This window comes from Cyprinus carpio, chromosome B10 (assembly GCF_018340385.1).
Source record: "Cyprinus carpio isolate SPL01 chromosome B10, ASM1834038v1, whole genome shotgun sequence".
Taxonomy (NCBI): domain Eukaryota; kingdom Metazoa; phylum Chordata; class Actinopteri; order Cypriniformes; family Cyprinidae; genus Cyprinus; species Cyprinus carpio.
The window spans coordinates 23127430-23149231 of NC_056606.1; the positions used below are offsets into that span (position 1 = coordinate 23127430).

The following is a 21802-nucleotide window of genomic DNA, read 5'->3' on the forward strand; positions in this document are numbered from 1 at the left end:
GCCAGTAGAGGGAGACAAAAAGCTTGCTTATTTGTATTCTGAAGTCAGTGTAAAAATAATGTATTTACAGTCAGCTGACAGGAGCAAACCTCATTGTTAGATCTTCTAATGTTTTTGATTAATTAAGATTTTTGTCATTTTTATTACGTGGTAAAAATTTTATAAATGCAATAAGGTGCTCTTTAAATTTAACTAGCTATATTCACTTTACAAAGCAACTTATTGCATACAAAAAAAAATGTAAACAGCATTTTTAACAACGTTTCTAATCAAAAACGTTCATCAGCGCGCTAAATAAACGTGCGCGATCGCACTCACGTGGCATCAATTGGCCATTCGCGCGCTTTTCAGGAGGATCAGTTTCAGACGGTAGGTCAGCAAAACAAATATTTATTCAACACTTTATTACAGATTTCACAGTTATGTCATACATAGTGTTTTCTTTGAGAAGTTATTAATATCCTATAGGTCTCGCCAACGTTTGTCAAACTGGCAAAAGACCATTTGGGTTGCGTGATTAACGTTACTCGATCGCATTTTTCGGAAAATGACTTTAAAAATTACATGTTTAATCTCTTTAAAAACAATGTATATCTCGGAAACTGAATTGACTTTGTTAGCAGTAGATATGAGCATCTATAAATGCTTTGACTGTAAATGGAGACCGAGCCAAAACAAAATCCCTCCTTTCGTGTGTTCCTTTAGAAAGTGCCGATCAAATTTACTCTAGACCTTTGCAAAAAATGAGTTTGTGTACAAAACTCGGCATGTTCCAACATGGTGAGACATGAAATGATGGATTATAAATAATAGAGCTATTATAGATAGCAGATTATAAATATTTAAAGAAAATGTGAGTGGTGCTTCCACGCCTCAATGCTAAGTTATTTATGGTTGTTAGGGGGTTGCTGGAGTGTTTATTTGCACATGTGTCAGAAAGTCCAAAACACTCTGTCTCAGAAGTTTAACACTGAACGAAAGGACTAGTATTGAATATCATTTGGGTTGGTTTTGCATCTCAGACCTGGCAACCCTGGTCTGTCTGGTGGTCGGTGTGACGTAGGCTATTTGCATGAAACAAATTCCATATACGGAAAAAAATATATATATAAACATTTATTTTATATATACAGTATATGCTAAATATATGTGAGTTTAATGAAATAAGTTTTGAAATTGGAAATATATTAAGTTTCAACCCTAATACCAAAAACAGTAGCCTACATTTATGTATACACACACACGCACACACTTATATATATATAGGCTATATGGACAGCAAAATATTTAAAGTGCTTTTTATATGTTTTGAAAATATATTATTTTTGCCATATGAGACTTGAACACAGTGCTGATTGTAGACTTCTGGGGGCCCTAAGCAAAACTTTGTTGGGGCCCCAAATGCTCCCCAATCCCTTAACGTATTCTTTCAGAGCAGTTTCACTTTCAACAAACAACAGTGAGTTTAAAAAAAAACTCAGTAATACAAAAAAAGGAAGAAAATGACAAACCATAGGGCAAATACTACAGAAAAAAAAATATACAAATAAAATAAACAATTTAGCCTATAATAGCCTACTATACAGAAATTGATTAAAGTAATCAAATATAAAAAACAAAGCACTGCACAGACTTCACCTGGTAAAGTTCACCGTATAAATTAAACATAAATTGATTCATAACAAAGTTATGAGACTGTATACGACGGTCACGTTACTTGATTTGACTGATTTGGATGATATAAAGAAATGGCGACAGCGCACCGCATTAAAGGTAAAGAACATCCGTGTTTTATTAGCCGCAGGCCAAAATCAAAAACAAAACTAAAATCGAATAATCTTTTAGAGCATGGGGCCCCCAGGTGTTTCAGAGGGCCCTACACAACTTGCGTATTTTGCGTATAGGGAGGATCAAATCTGTGCCGCCCTCAAGTGAAACTCCCAATCAATCGGTTTAAAGACTTTGTGTAGCTTTTTTTTTTTTTTTTTTTTTTTAAAGACTTTGTGTAGCTCCGCCCCTTTTCAGCACTGCGTTCGCTGTCTTCTGTGTTCATATGTCATACCAAAAACAGAAGTTCAAACACAGGATTCTCAAGATGACTGTGCACTTGTTTCTCTGGTGCATGAGGTCTATTATAATGAATGGATTTCACCCATGAGATTTCACAAACTTGCGGGTTAAGCTTCACATCACTAAGAATAATTGTGAGCAAAGGTAATTCTAATGCTTGATTAAGCAAACAACACTAATTAATTCCCCTAATATTAAGCTAACAGGGTAGCAGACCGTAAATCCAATATCTTTATCATCACAGAATTCTGACTTTTGTCTCGCAATTCTGAGTTTGCATCTCGTAATTCAGTTTTTGTTGCTACTACAGAATAAAACAAGAAATGTAATTGCAACTTTTTTGCAATTGTGAGTTTATACCTTGTGATTCTGGCTTTCTTCCTTAAAATTGCAAGTTTATATCTTAGAACTGCGAGAAAAAGAACAGAATTGTGAGATGTAAACTCGGAATTGCGAGAAAACGTCAAAATTGTGAGATAAAAACTTTTTTCATATATTTCATGGTGGAAACAGGCTTCCAAAGATAATAGTAACATTTTTGCAAACCGTCACAAAGCCAATATATATATATATATATATATAATTATATATATATATATATAAATATATATATATATATATATAATGATTGTGATTTTAACAGTAAAAGACTGTAAAAATGCAACAGTAAAAACCTGTTAGTTGGTTATAAATAACTTTCCATACTATATACGGTGAATAATTGTAATTACATTTAATGTAATTTTACAGTAAAATACTGTTAAAATTACGTTTTTGCGACTGAAAAAGTCATTTTATAATTTACAGTGAAAAAAACGTAAAATTGACACTCCCAGAATTCCCTGCATGACACTTCATATTTCATTGAAATAACTGTTTCTTCTTTGTTTGTTTTTTTCTTATCAGTTGTGTACATTAGGGTTTTATCTTACATCTAATGTTGTTAAATTAATGTTTACTGCATTATTTCAGTATCATGTGTGTTACCATGATGGTGTTTAGTGTTTGTGTGAATGACACTGTGCACCTTCTATATATATATATATATATATATATATAAATAAATATAAATAACACCACTAATTAATTTCCATTATATAAAGCTAACAGGTAGCAGACTGTAAATCCAATAACTTTATCATCACAGATATCAGTTTGATGCATCAGGAGCATGTTTGGTCTGGTTAAGTAAACATAAGATATGGGTGAAGGTGTGTGTTTTTAAGTGCTGTTGTGTCAGGTTGTCCATTCCTTCACCTTCCACTGAGCTTCTCCTGGTTTCTTTAGACGACTCCATCTGAATTCACAGCTCAGCTGCAACAGATTTGTGTGAGTTGTGGCACGCGGCCAGAACAGCATGCCAGATGCACTCACTAACCTCTTTTGAGGGATTTTAGGACAAAGAAACAAAGAAAGCCAATATACAATCACTTTGTGTTTGTGGCTGTTTCCACAACAGATCCTGCTCATTTCATAGAAAGCAAAGCCATTATTTTTCAAAGTTCAGGTCATGATAATGACTAACAGAAACTTAGTTTCTCAAAATCCATTTTTTCTCATGCATAGTCAGCAAGATGTATTTAATTTTGTTAGACAGATGCAAAACATCAAACCAGGCAGCATATGTTCTAAAGCACAAAATCACAAGCACACATTTCATTTGGATTTTGTTGGTGTTTGCTATGCATTTTGACTGATGTTCTGAATTGTTTTTGGGGTGGTTTTTTAAAATCTTCACCTGGTTTATAATCCACTCCATTTTTAAGTGTCCAAATGCATTTTAGGGTGACTGTACACTATCCTGGAGGTTTTTATGATTAGAGCCCAACAGAAAACCAGAGCTGCAGCTGTCCAGAAGAGCGATGACAGTCATCTGTAATAATTGGATAACAGTGCTGTTTAAAGGGAAGGACGGTATCCTGTTTACATGAAGCTCATTGCACAAGGCTGTTGTCCTGCAGCGCTCAGAAAACAGGAAGTTATATAGGCCGCTATGCTCAGATAATCTTGTTTGCATTCCCAAACGAATTCATTGAGTAGAATATTGCTGCAGAACACAAAGAGAAACTTCAGTGCCATTGTAGTGAAATCCTGTGCAAGTTCCTGCAGCCTAGAGGATGAAAAAATGATTACATGAACCCTAACAATAACTGCACCAAATATTAGTGCATTTGGACACTTAAAATGTAAGCGTTTCAATTCATCAGATAAAATCTATTCTTTTCATATTTTGTTGTCTAATGCAAGTCAAGTCGAATGGCACCAGAAGACTCTCACATTAAAGTAACAAATTGCCACGCCGGTTCTTCGTTACAAAATAAGGTATGTGATAATTATGGAAGACCGTTTCTGCCATGGAATAAAAAAAAAACTTTTTATCACACAATTTTCACTTTTTTTTCTCGCAGTTCTGAGGTTATATCTCAGAATTGTGAGATAGAAATTCTCAATTCTGACTTTTTTTTCAGTTCTCAGTTAAGTCTCAAAATTCTGATTTTTTACTCTGAATTCTGAGTTGGAGCGTCTCATAATTCAGTTTTTTTGTCGCTACTACAGAATAAAACAAAAAAGTTAATTGTGCCTTTTTTTTGCAATTGTGAGTTTATACCTTGTGATTCTGACTTGTATCTTAAAATGCAAGTTTATATCTTAGAATTGCAAGAAAAAGGACAGAATTGTAAGATGTCAGATGAAACAGGCTTCCATAAATAATATTGTCATTTTTGCAAAGAAATGCAAAGCCAAGATTTACATATATATATATACTGGCGATTAAAAGTTTGGAATCAGTAAGATTTTTCATGTTTTTTTTAGAAATTTCTCATGCTCATCAAGTATTATTACAATTCAAAATAAGCTTTCTATTTTAATATACTAGTATAATTCACTGATCAAAGCAGAATTTTCAGCATCATTACTCCAGTCTTCAGTGTCACATGATCTTCAGAAATCATTCTAATATGCTGATTTATTATCAATGTTGGAAAGATTTTTGCTGCTTAATAATCTTTTGGAACCTGTGATGCTTTTTTCCAGGATTCTTTGATGAATAAAGAGTTAAAAAGAGCATAATTTATTTAAAAAATAAGTCTTTTCTAACAATAAAGATGTAAACATATTTTATTGGACGATAGAAAACTTTTTTATGAAGTATGCTCAGTCAGGGACTTGATTTGTGATATTTTACATTTTACATGAAAGGATTTTAGTTTTTTATCATATGTTAATTTGGGGGAAAAAAATCTGTTATCTGCTGTTTTGTGTGTGTGTGTGTGTGTGTGTGTGTGTGTGTGTGTGTGTGTGTGTGTGTGTGTGTGTGTGTGTGTGTGTGTGTGTGTGGTTTAATTTTGTTACTCTTGTATTATTCCAACTCAGTTTTTGCCACAAAGATGCAGACAATAAAAAGAAATAATTACTATTAACAATATAAGTCTTTACTATCACTTTATCAATTTAACAAGTCCTTGCTAAATAAAAGTATTAATTTCTTTCAAAAAAATTTACTGACCCCAAACTTTTGAACAACAGTATATATTTTTAGAAAAGATTTCTATTTTAAATAAATGCTGTTTTATTTTTATTTTTATTTTTTTATTTTTTTATTCATCAAAGAATCCTGAAAAAAGCATTGCAGGTTTCAAAAAGCAGCAATTTTTTTGAGCAACAAATCATCATATTATTATGATTTCTGAAGATCATGTGACACTGAAGACTGGAGTAATGATGCTGAAAATACAGCTGCGCATCACAGAAATAAATTACAGTTTAACAGAGATTCACATAGAAAACAGCTATTTTAAAATGCAATAATATTTATTTATATGTGAATGTGTCGTGGACATTTTTTAAGAACGAATAGTGTTTGGGACTGCTACAATATGTGGTTACGCAAATTTAAGGATACAGGAGCTTGTTCTTTAGTATCTAAGTAGATCTTGTTTAATCCTGAAACCCATTTCTGTAGAACTGGACACCTTCTAATTCTGCCAAAATGTGGTTAAAAGCATGATGGTAGCGCGCACATGATCATTAATGAAAGGCCTTTTTGTGCAAAGAGATCAATAAAACCAACAGATGGAGAGCGAACAGATTTGAAAGCAGGATGAAGGGCGGTTCAACCGTACAAATCATTTTCAAATGGTCAGCGATGAGCTTCAGCAGAGCCGCTGTCCATTACAGAGACGTTTCAGTGCCATCTGTGGAAAACTTTTAGACAAAATGATCAGCTTATACCAGGATCTGTGCCTCGGCATTCCGAATTCCAGCTTTGAATTCCGCTTGGAAGCCCTTTCCATGTGATTACAACTGTGAAAAGATTTCTTGTCCCCTCAGAATATAACCACGGAGTCTGTCTAATAAACATAATCACAGAGCGAGACTTTCCATAGTAAGGCCTGTACTTTATTAAATGAATGAGGGGAACAAACTTGAACTAAAATGGGTGTGTTGAAGCAAACGAGTGACTAAATTACATTTTTTTCTTGATTACCGGGAAACACACTCTGAAAATAGCCAGTAAATTATTATTATTGTATATACAGAGTCTGAAAGCGCATTGAAAAGTGAGATTTTCCCATGTGCACATGCTGTTAAAAAGTTAACACATTTTTTTTTTAAAAAGTCTCTTATTGCTCACAAAGAGTGCATTTATTTGATTAAATACAGGGTAGTTTTTATTTGAGAAAATACACTAAAAACAGTAATATTGTTGCAATTTAAAATAGCTGTTTTCTATGTGAATATATTGTTGAATATAATTTATTTCTGTTTCAAAGCTTGGGGGTCGTTAAGATGTTAAAATGTTTCTTAAAGAAGGCTTTTCTATTCACCAAGGCTGTATTTATTTTTTATTTTTTTAAATACAGTAAAAACTGAAAAATAGTGAAATATTTTACTCCAGTCTTCAGTGTCACATGATCTTCAGAAATCATTCTAATATGTAACATTTCTGATTATTATCAATGTTGAAAACAGTTGTGCTGCTGAATATTTTTGTGGAAACTGATGCATTTTATTTTTCAGAATTCACAGAAGAATAATGCATTTATTAAAACAAAAACATTATAAATGTTTTCACAGTCACTTTTGATCAATTTAATGCATCCTACTTAAATGAAAGTATGCATTTCCAAAAAAAAAAAAAAAAAAACTTTTCAACGTTAATGCAAGATTTGAATTACAAGAGCAATAAACAACACTGAGAATAACGAGAGCTTGCATATTTATTCAACTACAGCTTAAGTTGCAAAATAACATGATATATACCTGTGCATCCTTATAAAGATGACAAGGCTAGACTTCATGTTTTGTACACCAATCATACACAGTTATTACAGAATAATTCAACATACTATAAGCTATTCACTGGCTATTTACAACACAGTTGGCATATCTAATCTATGAGAAGAAACGCGAGGAGAATCATTCAGATCAGAAACAGAAGGAAGAGCAGAGAGCATGCGATCAGTAAGCACTAAAGGAGAGACTAGAGCAAGCTGGGAGTCGTGGGAAAATAAATGGAAGACTAAGAAACTAACGTGGGCTTTCCAGTCGGACTCTGAATTGGGATTTTTAAACGCATGTGAACTGGAAGCAAAGACAAAACTGCAAATACCGAGTGACGATACTGTGCTGCTTAAATGAATAAATATAAAACTTTTGGTTCTCATCCTAAAATCCAGGAAACTCATGCACAAAACCGTCTGCGTTGGTTTTGCTGCTACATGTTTTGCCTTTGAAAATACATCGAAGGACCCCGTGTGCTAAACGGATGAGTGTTTATGTCCTTGTTAGACTTCTGTGGAATGATAAATCTGACCTCAGCTGCCTTGTATATGTACACTATGTAGACCACCGTCACCTGGGACCGTGCACAGCAAAATACAACAGCGGCTGCATCCTCAGAGTTTCACACATATGAATGTGTCCTTGATTTATTAGAAGTTCGTCGCTGAACAAAAACGTGAGATCGGCTGCGTAAGCTACCCCGTCCTGCAAGTATGAGAGTGACTAAAGTGCCAGGAACTGTAACTACTCCTCGAATTAAACCTTTACATTAAAGGGTAAATAGTGTTGAGAATTGCAGTTTTGTGATTGCTCCGACTGTCTATAGTTTGAGAATTTTGCAAGTAATCCTCTTGGAGTAAAAAAAACTAAACCAAACACCAACTCTTCGGCGAATCTGTTTTTCTGTCCAATGAGAAAGCCACACAGAAACAACAAGGGGGAGTAAAGTCGATCCGATCCGAGTTACGACAACCAGACAACAAAGAACCAACACCTCCTCCGAACATGAAAATATAAAATCAAACCCATCTGAGCTTCCTTACCCAAGGAGCAGATTAAAGTCCAAAATAGCACCATTCATCAGTGTCTCAAATCCGTGGCAGCATCTCAGTCACTTACCACAAGGAAACAATGCATCTCTACAGCTATTTCTAAATCACAACGTACATGATTACACTTTAATATACTGGCAAAGCAACAAAAAAAGTTAAAAAGCAAACTTAACAAGCATATTCTAAAAAAAAAAATGAAACAAAAAAGATGAACTCTGTAGCTTTTTTTTAGTAACTGCATGAGAAGTGGGGACTCTTAGCCTTAGTAAATACTGTAAGGTGTGAGTATTGAGTGACGCTGACATGGTTTAGTGATGAAGACGTATGGATGGATCCGAGAGGGACGTCAAAGTGTGCTTCTGTGAGTGTGTTTTGGTAGTGATAGATTGATATATTTGCCGATACTGTCGAAACGGCCCTGGGCTAACAGAAGGGCTAGTTTTGGTTTTGAATGCTTTTTAGAGAATTTTAAGTAAATAAATGTTGCATATGTGTCCCTGGAGCACAAAATCAAGTCTCTGGGGTGTATTTGTAGCAATAGACAACAATACATTGTATGGGTCAAAATTATAGATTTTTCTTTTATACCAAAAATCATTAGCATATTAAGTAAAGATCATGTTCCATGAAGATATTTAGTAAATGTCCTACTGTAAATATATCAAAACTTAATTTTTGATTAGTAATATGCATTGTTAAGAACTTCATTTGAACAACTTTAAAGATGATTTTCTCAATATTTAGATTTTTTTGCTCCCTCAGATTCCAGATTTTCAAATAGTTGTATCTCAGACAAATATTGTCCTCCTAACAAACCATACATCAATGGAGAGATTATTTATTCAGCTTTCAGATGATGCATAAATCTCAGTTTTGAAAAAATTGACCCTTATGACTGATTTTATGCTGCGGGGTTATACATAATCAAAAAATGTAAGTTTGGCAATTAGTAAATACTGTAAGGTATGTGTCGCATTGCTTCAGTGCAACTGATCAGTTTCAAAAATCACGTTATGGAACAATTTCTAGACGATTAAATAATTAAGAGCAGCGCATAACTCAAAAAACAGAAATCATATTCACTTTCCATGACTTTAACACAATTCTATACATTTTCATGTACTTTCCAGAGCTATCACAATCTTAGGATTCACTGATATTTGACCATGCACTGTTAAGAAATAAGAAATATAAAATCAAAGTTCCAAATAAAACAGATTATATGAGTATGTTTTGCAAGAATATACTTTTTCGGCCTTTTAATTATTTGTAATTACTTTTGAAATTGACTTCCAATTTCTGACTGAAAATTGTTTCTACATTTTTTTTTTTTTTTTTTTGGTGGAATTAGTTTATGATTGAAAATTGTTTCTACACCAATTTTTGGGTGACATTTAATTTCTGATTTAAATTTGTCAATTCTTTTTTTTTTTTTTGTAAAATGTTTTTAATTTCTGATTGAAAATATTTTTTTTTTTTTTTTTTGTGAAATTTCTTTATGTGTAGAAATAGTTTCTTCACCAATTTTTGAGTGAAGACACCAGTTCTGTTTGTCCATGTGGGAACCCTGATGTTGTTAAAAACACGTGGCGTTTGTCACATTGCATGTCAATACAGAACATCATTAACATTTCTCGGTGGGTTTGTTCACAGAGGTATGAAAGAGTCCAGCCGTGTGAAGTTGAAGTGGACAAGTGGAAGACGTGCCGCTGCCGCCGGACCCCCGAGGGCCCCTTTGGAGTTTACAAACACAGACATGTGGGTCTTTAGTGAAGCTCCAGTCTGTCTTGAGGTGCTGTGTGTCTTTACTGCCGCCCCCTCCGAAGAACATATCATCAAGGCTTAGAGTCCCAGGTTTTTCTAAAATGTTATTAATCACATAGATGGGGAAACAGCCCCAGCGTCATAATTCATCTGTACCGCACGCCATAACCATAAAAAATAAAGATATACATGATTTAGGAAATAAAAAAGAATAAACATGAGGATACAATTTCCCCAGAGGGCCGTTCTCTATCCTGCATCAGACAGAAGGAATGTCGATCTTTCGTGGTCGTTCCTCTCCGTCCCACCGGGTTCAGGAACACAGCCGTCAGCTCTGAGGAAGTCAACGCACAAAAGAGGGAAATCACCGAGCGCTCGGGATGCTGGGATGTCATCAGAACACTGTGATAACTGCAGGACTAAACCTACCTAATGGGATCCCCCATTGCTCCTGTTGGTGTCATGTTGAAGAAACAACCTGCAGGAGAAAGGGGCTTTTTTTAATATTATCAATTATTATTAAATATTACACTGCCATCGTTTACTCACCCTCATGTCATTCAAACCAATAACACACAGGTTCCAAACAATATATTGGTCTGATTGAACAAGAAATGAAGATCCGTTATTAATGATATGATGATGATGAATTCATCAATGAAGTATCTTTCCCATTTATTTCAAAATAAATTCAAAAAAAAGGTCTTTGTTAAAGAGTTACAAGACATGAACCAAACTGTTCAGATGCAAGGAAAGTCACAACATTACAAACTTTGGCTTGAAGATAAAAAAAAAAGTATTTAAAAATTAGACAAAAAAAAAAAAAATGAGGAAAGTGCTACAATCCCATGAAGCATTGTAAGTGCCAATAAAAATAAAATAGTTATACAGATATAAAAATGTTATATGCATACTATATATTTTACATCTATATTTATATTTACATTTATCTATATATGATTGGTGGACATTCTTTTGAGGAACCATATGAAAAATTTAGTTTTTCACCAGGAATTCCACTGTTAAACATTATTATTTATTATTTAAATTATTAAAAAATAATTTGAAATAATCCAGGCTGGTGGCTTCAACCAAAGCATGCACCATTATTAAAAGGGACAGTTATCCAAGATGTAGATGAGTTTGTTTCTGCATTGGAACAGATATTTAGCATGACATCGCTTGCTTGTTATTATGGATTTATGTTATTATGGACGTGTATTTTGTCTGGAAGCAACAGTTTTAAGTTAAAATCATCTTAATGCTGGATTTGTTTCATCTTTTGTCTTCTCCAGATGTTAACTGATGGACTGGAGTGCTGTGTATTATTGTGATGTTTTTATCAGCTGTTTGGACTCTCATTCTGACGGCACCCATTCACTGCAGAGCATCCATTGATGAGACACTGATGCAGTGCTACATTTCTACAAATCTGATGACAAAACAAACTCATTCTAATCTTGGATAGTCTGAGGGGGAGTCAATGTTCATTTTTGGGTGAACTATTGCTTTAACAACCTCGTAGCTCACAGCATGTCTCTAATAAGTCAATATTAATAATAAAATAACCTATAGAGAAAATTAATGTAGAGAAATTTCTGTTGCACTCCAATATGTAAATATCACATTTATGAGATGCGTGCGTAACATCTCATAAATTAAAGGTCGTGATCTCTGCTCTGAAGCAACAGTCATCCTCCCACATTCCTGCTGAGTCAGACGGAGACCAAATCTATCTGATGCACCCGGTGCACGCCTGCAACATGCACGGTCAAGCACAGATACAAGAAGCAACAGCACTGCAGCATATGCATTTCTTTTCATTCGCCGGCCAGGCACCTGCCTGCCATTGCACTTCCCCGACTGCATCTTGGAGCGTTTCCAAATCCAGTCAAACAAGGTCACATTTTCCCCCGCCTCAGCCCGCCATACTGAGCACGCGTGAACCTGATGAACCCAGCCAACTGCTGCAGAACAGACTGATTGTGGAAACACGCCCCTGCTGACCCCGTTCCAGCTCACGTCCACCTTACCCCATTCTACACACTACTACACACACACACACACACCCTATTTTCACTATGCATTACTCAATTTCCAGTAAAAAAGAACCCTTAAAATTGACCATAAATGCATGCATACTAATTTCATGCAGTGCAATGCAAAAAATGACTGCAATGCCACTTTAATCATTTCACGTGCCCTTTATGCATGCAGAAGCATTTTAAAACAGACCTCTTTGAAATGCACGATGCTGAAATCAGTCTAAAAGCAAAGGAGACACGTCTCCGTCGATGCCCGTATGTATGACTTCATCTCAGTGTCTAAATTTAGGACTGTGCCATGCATGCATGCAACTGCTCTGGAGCTCCCTAGACAGTCCTGATCTATCACAGATGCGTGGTATTATGATAATGGTGGGGGGGGAAGACACCTTGTCCTAACATGAACCAAGAAATGAGTCAGGCTTCATGTGCATGCAGTCTGGATTTTATAAACCCATCGGGCGTGCTGATGATACTGAGAACCGGTTGAACCCTACGCTTTAGTTCAGATGCAAGTTTCCTACAGTCACATCAGTAACCCAGATAAAGCTGGGGTTGTGTGTGTGTGTGTGTGTGTGTGTGTGTGTGTGTGTGTGTGTGTAGGTGGCAGACTGGGGAGAATACAGTCAATCTGTGTCTGGGTACAAATAGTACATTCAGTTCTTAGAGTGGGCTGCTGCTCTTTTACTGTCGTTTATTAATCCGAATCTAGTAGATCAAGAATAGACTTTCCTGTTCAACAGCAGACAGAACAAAGGAGGCGCTGAGACATCAGCACATATACAGAGGCACTTTCGTTATTCCTGTTTTTCGATTGTGTTCCCATCTGTCACGCTTTTTGTGAGCTGGATACAGTTTTAAATTACGAAAAACACAATAGGTGCATTCTCTTCAAATCGCGCAGGATTAGAAGAATTGTTAAGTGTCGACTTCTATTATTTACTTTTGGCGAATGTGTGAAGGTTTACTTACAGATAAAGTCTTTGTTCTTGTCCCTTGCTGTAAAGTTGCTGTTGGAAAAGGCTTTCTTGGACGAAAGCGGAGCCGAGCAGCAGCCTTGCGGGGTTTGGACCCCCCATACAAGGCTGCGGGACTGGGGCGTCAGGATCTCAGCCGCTTCCACTGGCTGACTGCATGTAATTCAACAGAGAGCTAATTTTGACCGTGCTGGATTGGGGCCAAGCCCCCCATTCCGGCTCTGCACTGCAGTTCGGTTCAGAAGAAGCCGACGATTACCCGACGGTGGGCGGAGCCTGCGAGACTCCGCCCACTGTGCGTGCGGCGCCATTGGGCGGTTAAACTATGGCAAGCCGTTTTAACATTTAAGGCTTATTCACACGAAGCTAGAGCTTTCCCTATCCGATGTCGTTCTTCCGTAAACACTGCGTAATTTCCAGAAATATCTGCAGACTAGGGGTGTGAATCGGCACTGGTTTCAAGATTCAGTTCTATTACGATTATCATGTCAACAATTCGATTAAATTTAATATCACAATGCATCACGGTTATATAAAATTTATTATGTGCATTTTTATTAAATTATCTAAGCAGGCTACTTTTTAAAATAATTATATTAATTAATATATTGATAAAGATATAATTAAGTGAGTAAGTAATTCTCCCTTGGTAGAAATCACGTTCCATTCCGCATGGGGAAGTCGTGGCCTAGTGGTTAGAGAGTTTGACTCCTAACCCTAAGGTTGTGGGTGCGAGTCTCGGGCCGGCAATACCACGACTGAGGTGCGCTTGAGCAAGGCACTGAACCCCCAACTGCTCCTCGGGCACCGCAGCATAAATGGGTGCCCACTGCTCCGGGTGTGTGTTCACAGTGTGTGTGTGTGTTCACTGCTGTATGTGTGCACTTTGGATGGGTTAAATGCAGTATGGGTCACCATACTTGGCTGTACGTCACGTCACTTTCACTTTCATTCCCTTCGCCCTTAGAACCTAACCTTCCCCCTCCTTGCAGCGCCCATACGCAGCCGCAAACTTCATGACAAACAAACACAAAGCACATGTGAAAGTCTGTCAGTACGTGAGTTTCATGCACCTAATACCTACCGGATTCCAAACAGCAGAAATGAAAACATATCTAAAGCAAAAGACTACAATTGCTTAGTTGGGGACACTTCATTTACAGCGATATCGTTGACTTGATTGCAAATTATTGCACAGATACTATTTAAACTGAACTGAGCTGCATGATGACATCACTGAATTCAATGATGAACTGCCTTTCACTGTCATTTTGCATTATTGACACTGTTTTCCTAATTATTGTTGTTCAGTTGCTTTGACGCAATCTTTTTTGTGTAAAAAGCTATATAAATAAAGATGACTTGACTTGACTTGACAATAACAGCGAGTGGAAGCACAGTGAGTGTCTCACAGCTCATCCTGTGCAAAGAAGCCAGCCGTGATTGTCTTTAGCGCAGACATGTGCCATATGCGGGAAAAGGCCAAGCTTAGATTTTAAAATAGTGAGTGCATTTTTAATATTTGCATGACAAGCACGTATGCGAATGACATCAGTAGGCTATAATCAGTTATGGTCTATTACTGCATCGATGCAGAATCGTCCACGTCCGCATCGTTATGCATCGATGCAATGTTTAGTTTTGACACCCCTACTGCATATACACGAAACCACTAAAACTGACTCAAAACGATGTAGTATGCATGCCAGACCAGTATGTGGTGGTGCAATTCTGCCACAGAAATAAACTAAAAATGGAGTAGAATATTTGGAGCATGTGCATAAACCTTGAACGCTGTATACAAACCCATCACTTAGGATGCACGATATTGTCGGAACATTATCTGCATCGGCCTATAATGGCTTAAAATGTAAACATCGGCATCAGCCCGATATGAAAAATTATGCCAATATGCCTTGCCGTTGCCGATAAGATGAATAACTCACATGACCTCAGGTTGTGATAGTGATAAGATAATGTCAACAGTGAGGTCATTCTTGAAGCAAACTTTTGCCGGAGTGATGATTAGATTCACTGTTTTGGAATGCACATACAGAATGATGTGTCGGGTGTGCTAGTCAACATTACTAGCATGTGCAGTAGCAGCAGCAGCAGCCTTTTTATTTAATTAGGAGGGCACTTGTTGGCCTACATGTAATAAAATTTAAGTAAAATACACGAATAACATTAAGATTGTGTTCCTGATTAAATTAATCAGTAATTTATGTCATAAAATGACAAATACCACAACAGTTACCACTGCATCTTCGTTTATAACCTCTGCACAGGAGAGACTTGGTGTTGTTTCCAAACAAAAGGTAATATATCGGCATTGACTGTCAGCCAAAATGAGTTGAAAAATATCGGCATTTCGGATATTGGCAAAAATCCAATATCGTTCATCCCTACCCAACATAACAACAAAAATAGCTAGTGAAGTTAGTAAAGCTATAGGCTCAGTAGCTTCTGCAGTATGAACACAAGCATGTAGTCCGCCATTTTTGTAGTTGCTGTTACGTGACGTAGCAGTGTATGACTAGGGTCGAGATGTGGGGTGATAATATCATCGTTTCACAAAGATACGGATTGGCTGTACACACGAAAACACAAAGGTGTCGTTTTCAGATTTATCCACTCTAGGACTTGCTTTCTAAAAATAATGGTTTCAGGCTCCAAAAATACTGGATCTGTCTGGACGAAACACTGATACGATACAAAATTTTTACATATACAGCTGAACGCGTCTCAGTGTGTATGCTGCCTTAATTTATTAACTATGAAATTGTTACTAGTACTTGTTCATTAGATACTATACTTATTAAATAAATACTACTTATTCATTAGATACTAGTGCCTATTCAATAGATATTAGTACTTTCATAGATACTAGCACTTGTTTCAATAGTGACTAGTAATTATTCTGTTGTTACTAGCAATACATTTAAAAAAAATTGTAGTTGATTTCTATGTGGATCTGTCATTCAGACATCAAATATTTAGTTCTGCAAAGTGTATTACAATTGTGACTAGTACATATGTTTTTTATATAGGCTACTAATAGTTATTTATTAGGTACTAGTACTTTATTTTTAGTTACTAGTATCTATTAATTAGATACTAGTACTTACTAAATCCTAGTACATATTTAATAGTGACTACTAATTTCAAAATTTTGCCCTTGAGGTCTGTGGAGATCTGTCATTCAGAGATCAACTATTCAGTTCTGCTAGATATTCCAATAGTGAGTAGTACCTTTTTAAATAGTAAGTATTCATCATGTACCTTTGCTTAGAACAGTAGAATAAGTACTATAGCTAAAAAATAAGCACAGCTAAAGAATAAGTACTAGTGTTCAATGGTAGATACAGCTAAGAAAATAACTACTAGTAGCATGAAAATAAATACCAGTATGTTTTAAGGATTAAATGTTATAACTGCTTGCCATAGCTAATGCTTGGACACAAAGGATCTCGGTGTGGGCGCCTGGTGGCCCACAACGACCAATCTCTCATCGAAACACGTTCAAATTTCAGTGTTTTGTATATATTGTTGATGACTTTTTAACTCACGGAAGTATAATCTTTTAAATCTACGTCTTCAGATTATGTATACATGGGATTAAAAATAAAAATCCGCTTGTGTAAATTCTATAAAATATTGTTTAAAAATATTTGTTTAAAAATTGGTGAGAACCATCGCGGTGAAAGGTAACAGATACCACCTGACCACGCTGTTTCTTCAACAACAGTGAATTTACATATAAATAATGATATTTAGATTAACCTTAACAAATGTTATTTGAAAACAAACAGTGAAGAGTTCAAATATACTCTTTCAGACACCCTAACTGAAAATGTGCGGTCCGTTAAGCCCCGCCCATTTGCCGTTGGAGAACGCCGTGCTGTCCAATGAGAGCCCAGCAATGGACATGTGCTTGAAATCGATTGGCGGCATCCTGAAAAGTCCGTTAGTAATTTTTGAACCTGACAGATTTAACCGTTTAAAACGTTCGATTTAATATACTGTGAACATTTAAAAGCTAGAGTGTCATATTTCTCTTTATGCTTAAGTATGTGACAATAATTTTATTTTTTTCAGTTTATTATCATAGTAGTACATTAGAGTGAAAGCAAATACACACAGATGAAATTAAAGTTACATTTAATAACATCTTCAATACTTACTTGAGGCTTCTAACAAAGCACTTCTGTATGTGGATTGAATAAGCCAACATCACTATTGCGATCAAGTAGGCTAGTAAAAAAAACTGCAATAATAATGTGACACTGCGGAAGCAATAACATTTTAATATAATGAAATAATGACACTTCTCCAGTACATTTAGTCAATCGAAATTAAATGTTCCTTTTTCTTTTCCCGCTCTCAGTTTGGAGGCACGCTTCATGACGATGAGAAATGATTTGATTGTCACATCACATCTAAATAAACCAGAGATTATAGAAATAACTCTCTCCTTGCAGATACAGTATAGTCTTTCTTTCAGGGTCAGTTTCTGAAAAGCTGAATAAATAAGCTAAAGCCAATCTCAGGGGCCCTGTGTGGTTCATTATTACAGGGTTTTACAATCTTTTAGCTGTTATAGACTCCCAAATCAACCTTCTGTGACAGACTATATCCTTAAAACAAATCTGTATTGTTTCTTAAATAAATATTCAATTAATACTGTGAAAAGCTACTGTTATAAATGTCAAGAATATTTAGCTTCTGTGAAGTTTTTTTTCTATTCATTATAGCACTGTAGTACTGATATAATGTGTATTTATTTATTTAGCCTATTTATTTTAATTATTTATAATTTACTATTTTTATTAATTTATTTACTATTTAATTCAATTTTGATTTATGTAACTATACTCTGTAAAAAAATTGATTGTAATTTAATGGTAAAAGACTGTAAAAATGTTACAGTAAAAACCTGTTGAATGGTTAACGGTAAGCTCTCGTACTATATACGGTGAAAAACTGTATTGGACATCACATGTAATTTTACGGTAGTATACCGTTTTTGGAAGTGGAAAAGGAATGTATAATTTACAGTGAATAACCGTAAATTGACATTCCCAGAATTCCCTGCATTACATTTCAAATTTGCTGTTTTTTTTTTCTTGTTGAAATAACTTTCTTCTTAGTTTTTTCTCATCAGCTGTGTACATTACGGTTGTATGTTACATCTAATGTCGTTAAATGAATGTTTATTGCATTATTTCAGTTTTATGTGTGTTACCGTGAAGGTGTTTATTGTTTGTGTGAATGTGCACTTCTGTATATGTTAGTATTTAAAAGCTGCATGTGATAGGCTTTGGTTCATCATGTGACTTTCCCATCAGCACCTGCTTTTGGTGGTTATCAGTGTATTACAAAGGTACAAAACAGATTTCAGGCTGATAGGCTGGTATATTACCATTATATCAGTTAATAAAATTACAGTATTTAACTGTAAATTTAAGTTAAAACTGTAACTGTATTTTTTTACAGGTTTTTTTTTTTTTTTTTAACATTGTATGTAATCTAACTGTAGAAATACTGTCAAATTTATGGTCTTTGGAGGTGAAAACTATGAATTACCATGTAATTCCCAGTTCCCCTAAAACGCTCATTTTCAGAAGTCTTGATATATGCAGGGTTGCCATGTCTGTGGTTTTACCGTGGAATTGGGTTACTTTTACATTGTTGCCAATCCTAGCAAACCTGGATATGTGATTACACTTTATTTTTACAAAATTAAATTTCTTCTCATTTTTGTTATGAGTAATGTACATAAGAAGCTTTTGTTTTTTTTGTCATTTAATTATTTGAATCATTATTTGTTTGTTTGTTTGTTTGTATACTTTAAAATTATTTTTCAAATAAAGAAAATGCTTATTTTATTTATTTATTTGTTTTAATCTCTCTTTTTTATTATGTATTAATTTTTTACACTTTCTTTTGACCCCTCCTGGCTTATATCAGTTATAACTAGAGACAACCTCGAGTTGCACTCTTAAAAATAAAGGTGCTCCACGATGCCATAGAAGAACCTTTTTTTGTCTAGACGGTTCCATAAAGAACCTTTAACATCTCGAGATCCTTTCTGTTTCACAAAAGCTTCTTTGTGTCGAAAGAAGCTTCTTCAGATTATAAAAAGGTAAGAAAGAGATGGTTCTTTAAACAACCTTTGACTTAATGCTTCTTTTATGGCATCGCTGTGAAAAACCACTTTTATTTTCAAGACTGTATTGTTAACTGTACAATTAACACTGCCAACGTATATGAAGCAATTACACTATCTAAACCCAAACTGAACAACACTATCCTTAAACCAGCCCCATAATCTAGTGACCCACAGATTGACTCCTAAATCAGTCAGATACTGGATCTCGGGGGTCAGCATCTTCCTGCAGAGCTCCTCATACTGTCGCTCGATGTCGTTTTTCAGGTTGTATCCTAGTATGGAAGCTTTTCCGATGGGCTGCCAGGGCTTCATGTGTCCATCCGTGATGTCCGCCGCCTCCACGGCTCCCCCGCCATCAATGCAGATGGCCTCCATCTCTGCGTTTCTCCTTCGCAGCTCCCTCACTTCCTCCTCCATCCGGCTCCGTCCATAGTTCTCCACGAGCGTCCAGAAAGTGGCGTTAAAATGCTGATAAAGTCGCCAGTCGGCTCCGTTCCATTCCCGAGCTCGAGTCCTCAGTTCAGGGCTCATGGGAGACACAGAAGTGGCATTCCTAGCATTGAGTTTAAAAAACAGCAAGTCGTCCATCTGCCAGCACAGAGCGTCTTTAAGCAGAATGAGCGATTCCTCAAAGTGGTCCGACATTAAAACCAACTGAAAGCGCTTTTCCATGTACTCGATGCTTTCTTGGACCCTCACGTCATCAGCTTCCAAGTTATTCTCGAAGCCGAAGTCGAAAAACTGTAGGTTCTTGAGGTAGAAAGCGTTGATCCCCTGTGGGTTGAAGTAGCGCTTTGGATCATTTAGAAACTCCTCCAACTGGTTCCCTCCAGGGACTCTCCACGTTTGAGGCACGTAGGCTTTGTAGTAGTGAAACGAAGACTCGAAAAGCTCTGCGGGATCTCGTAGGATGGTGAAGAAGAAGGCATCCGCCGGGAGCAGCTTCTCCACTTCGGGTGCATTGAATCGCATGTGGTTGCACACGATGTTATAACACAGACCCGGCTGGTAGCTCTTCACTTGGGTTCGGAAGAAGCTCAACGGGTAGAAGAAGTCGTTACGGCCGTCTGGGAGAGCGAACCTCAGCTGGTGCTTTTCTCCGAAGCGCAGGAGAACGTTCATCAAAGTGCTGCTCGCCGTCTTGTGGGTCTTCATGAACATCAGGTTGACTTTAGGTGTGCAGGTCGCATCTGCTTTGAGAGTTCGCTGAGAGTTGTTACGCACTTTTGATGCACAAGGGGCCAGGGAAACTCTGAAAAGACAGAGATAAACACAAACTGTCACAATCACTGAGGTTTTGATTACAGTATGTTGATTTGATTCATTTTGAAGACTTCGAAATACATGTACTCTTAAAAATAAAGGTTCTTGAAAGCTTCTTCACAGCGATGCCATAGAAGAACCATTCAGTCAAAGAACCATCTCTTTCTTACCTTTTTATAATCTGAAGAATTCAGAATTCTTCTGATGTTGAAGGTTCTTTCTGGAACCACTAAAAAGGTTCTTCTATGGCATCGTGAAGCACCTTTATTTAATTTTATTGAATATAATGAAATATATCAATTAAATACAAACTTTATTATGCTATTTTAACAGAAATGCCTCAAATATGTTCTGTGCATGAAAAAAAATTGAATTTTATTTGAAAATAAAGCAGTTATTTTTACATTTTATTCCATTTTACTTCAGACTTACATTCCAGTTAAATTTAGGTTACGATTAAAGGCATTCTCATTGTACATACATATATATATATATAGATATATATATATATATATATATATATATATATATATATATATATATATATATATATATATATTAATGTATGTTTAATATATAATAATGTATTTACAATTTATAATATAATATATTTTGAATTTTTACAGAAAATAAATATTATAGTAAAAAACTGGAAATTAGTGAAATTAGTCATTAGAATATATGGTGAAAAAACTGTAAATGGTTTATGTAATAGTATGTAATTTTAATGTAGAAATATTGTTAATTACTGTAAAATTTATGGTTTTTGGAGCTGACAGTAGTGTTTCAGCACAGATTGGACTTCACGATGAATGCGACTAAAATAAACAGTCCCTCAGAGAGCAGCTTGGAAGGGAGGGGCGTGGTCAGCAGAGCTCATTAACATTTAAAGGAACATGCTACAAAAAAAAAACACTAAAAGGTATTTGCCAGAAGTCTTTGCATGACATATGATTATGTTTTATTTAAATAATAAAAATTTTCCTCATTTTCATGATCAGTAACATACATTTCTAAACATGTTAGCCTTATTTTATGGGTTTAATTGATGTCAAACATCTTGATGGTGTTTTGTCTAAACATGTTAGCCTTATTTTATGGGTAGGCCATGGACTTATTACGAAATCTGATTCATCATTTGGCTTTCTGATTTACCACCTGTATTATTATTAT

General features: G+C 35.7%; 1 protein-coding gene and 1 long non-coding RNA gene across 2 annotated transcripts in view; both read right to left on the reverse strand.

Annotated features, from left to right (window-relative positions):
• Positions 1–9813: 9813 nt before the first annotated feature.
• LOC109058117 lies at positions 9814–13467 on the reverse strand. Its single transcript, XR_002012379.2, has 3 exons — positions 13190–13467; positions 10602–10650; positions 9814–10506 (listed from the first exon to the last, which is right to left on the reverse strand). It is a non-coding gene; the product is annotated as an uncharacterized LOC109058117 (long non-coding RNA).
• Positions 13468–18709: 5242 nt separating this feature from the next.
• gal3st1b (galactose-3-O-sulfotransferase 1b) overlaps positions 18710–21802 on the reverse strand; it is a 5932-nt gene continuing 2839 nt past the window's right edge. The window contains exon 3 of the mRNA XM_042733306.1: positions 18710–20618. Within this exon, the coding sequence (XP_042589240.1) occupies positions 19478–20618 (1141 nt within the window). The 3' untranslated portion in view covers positions 18710–19477. The remainder of the gene's footprint in view (positions 20619–21802) is intronic.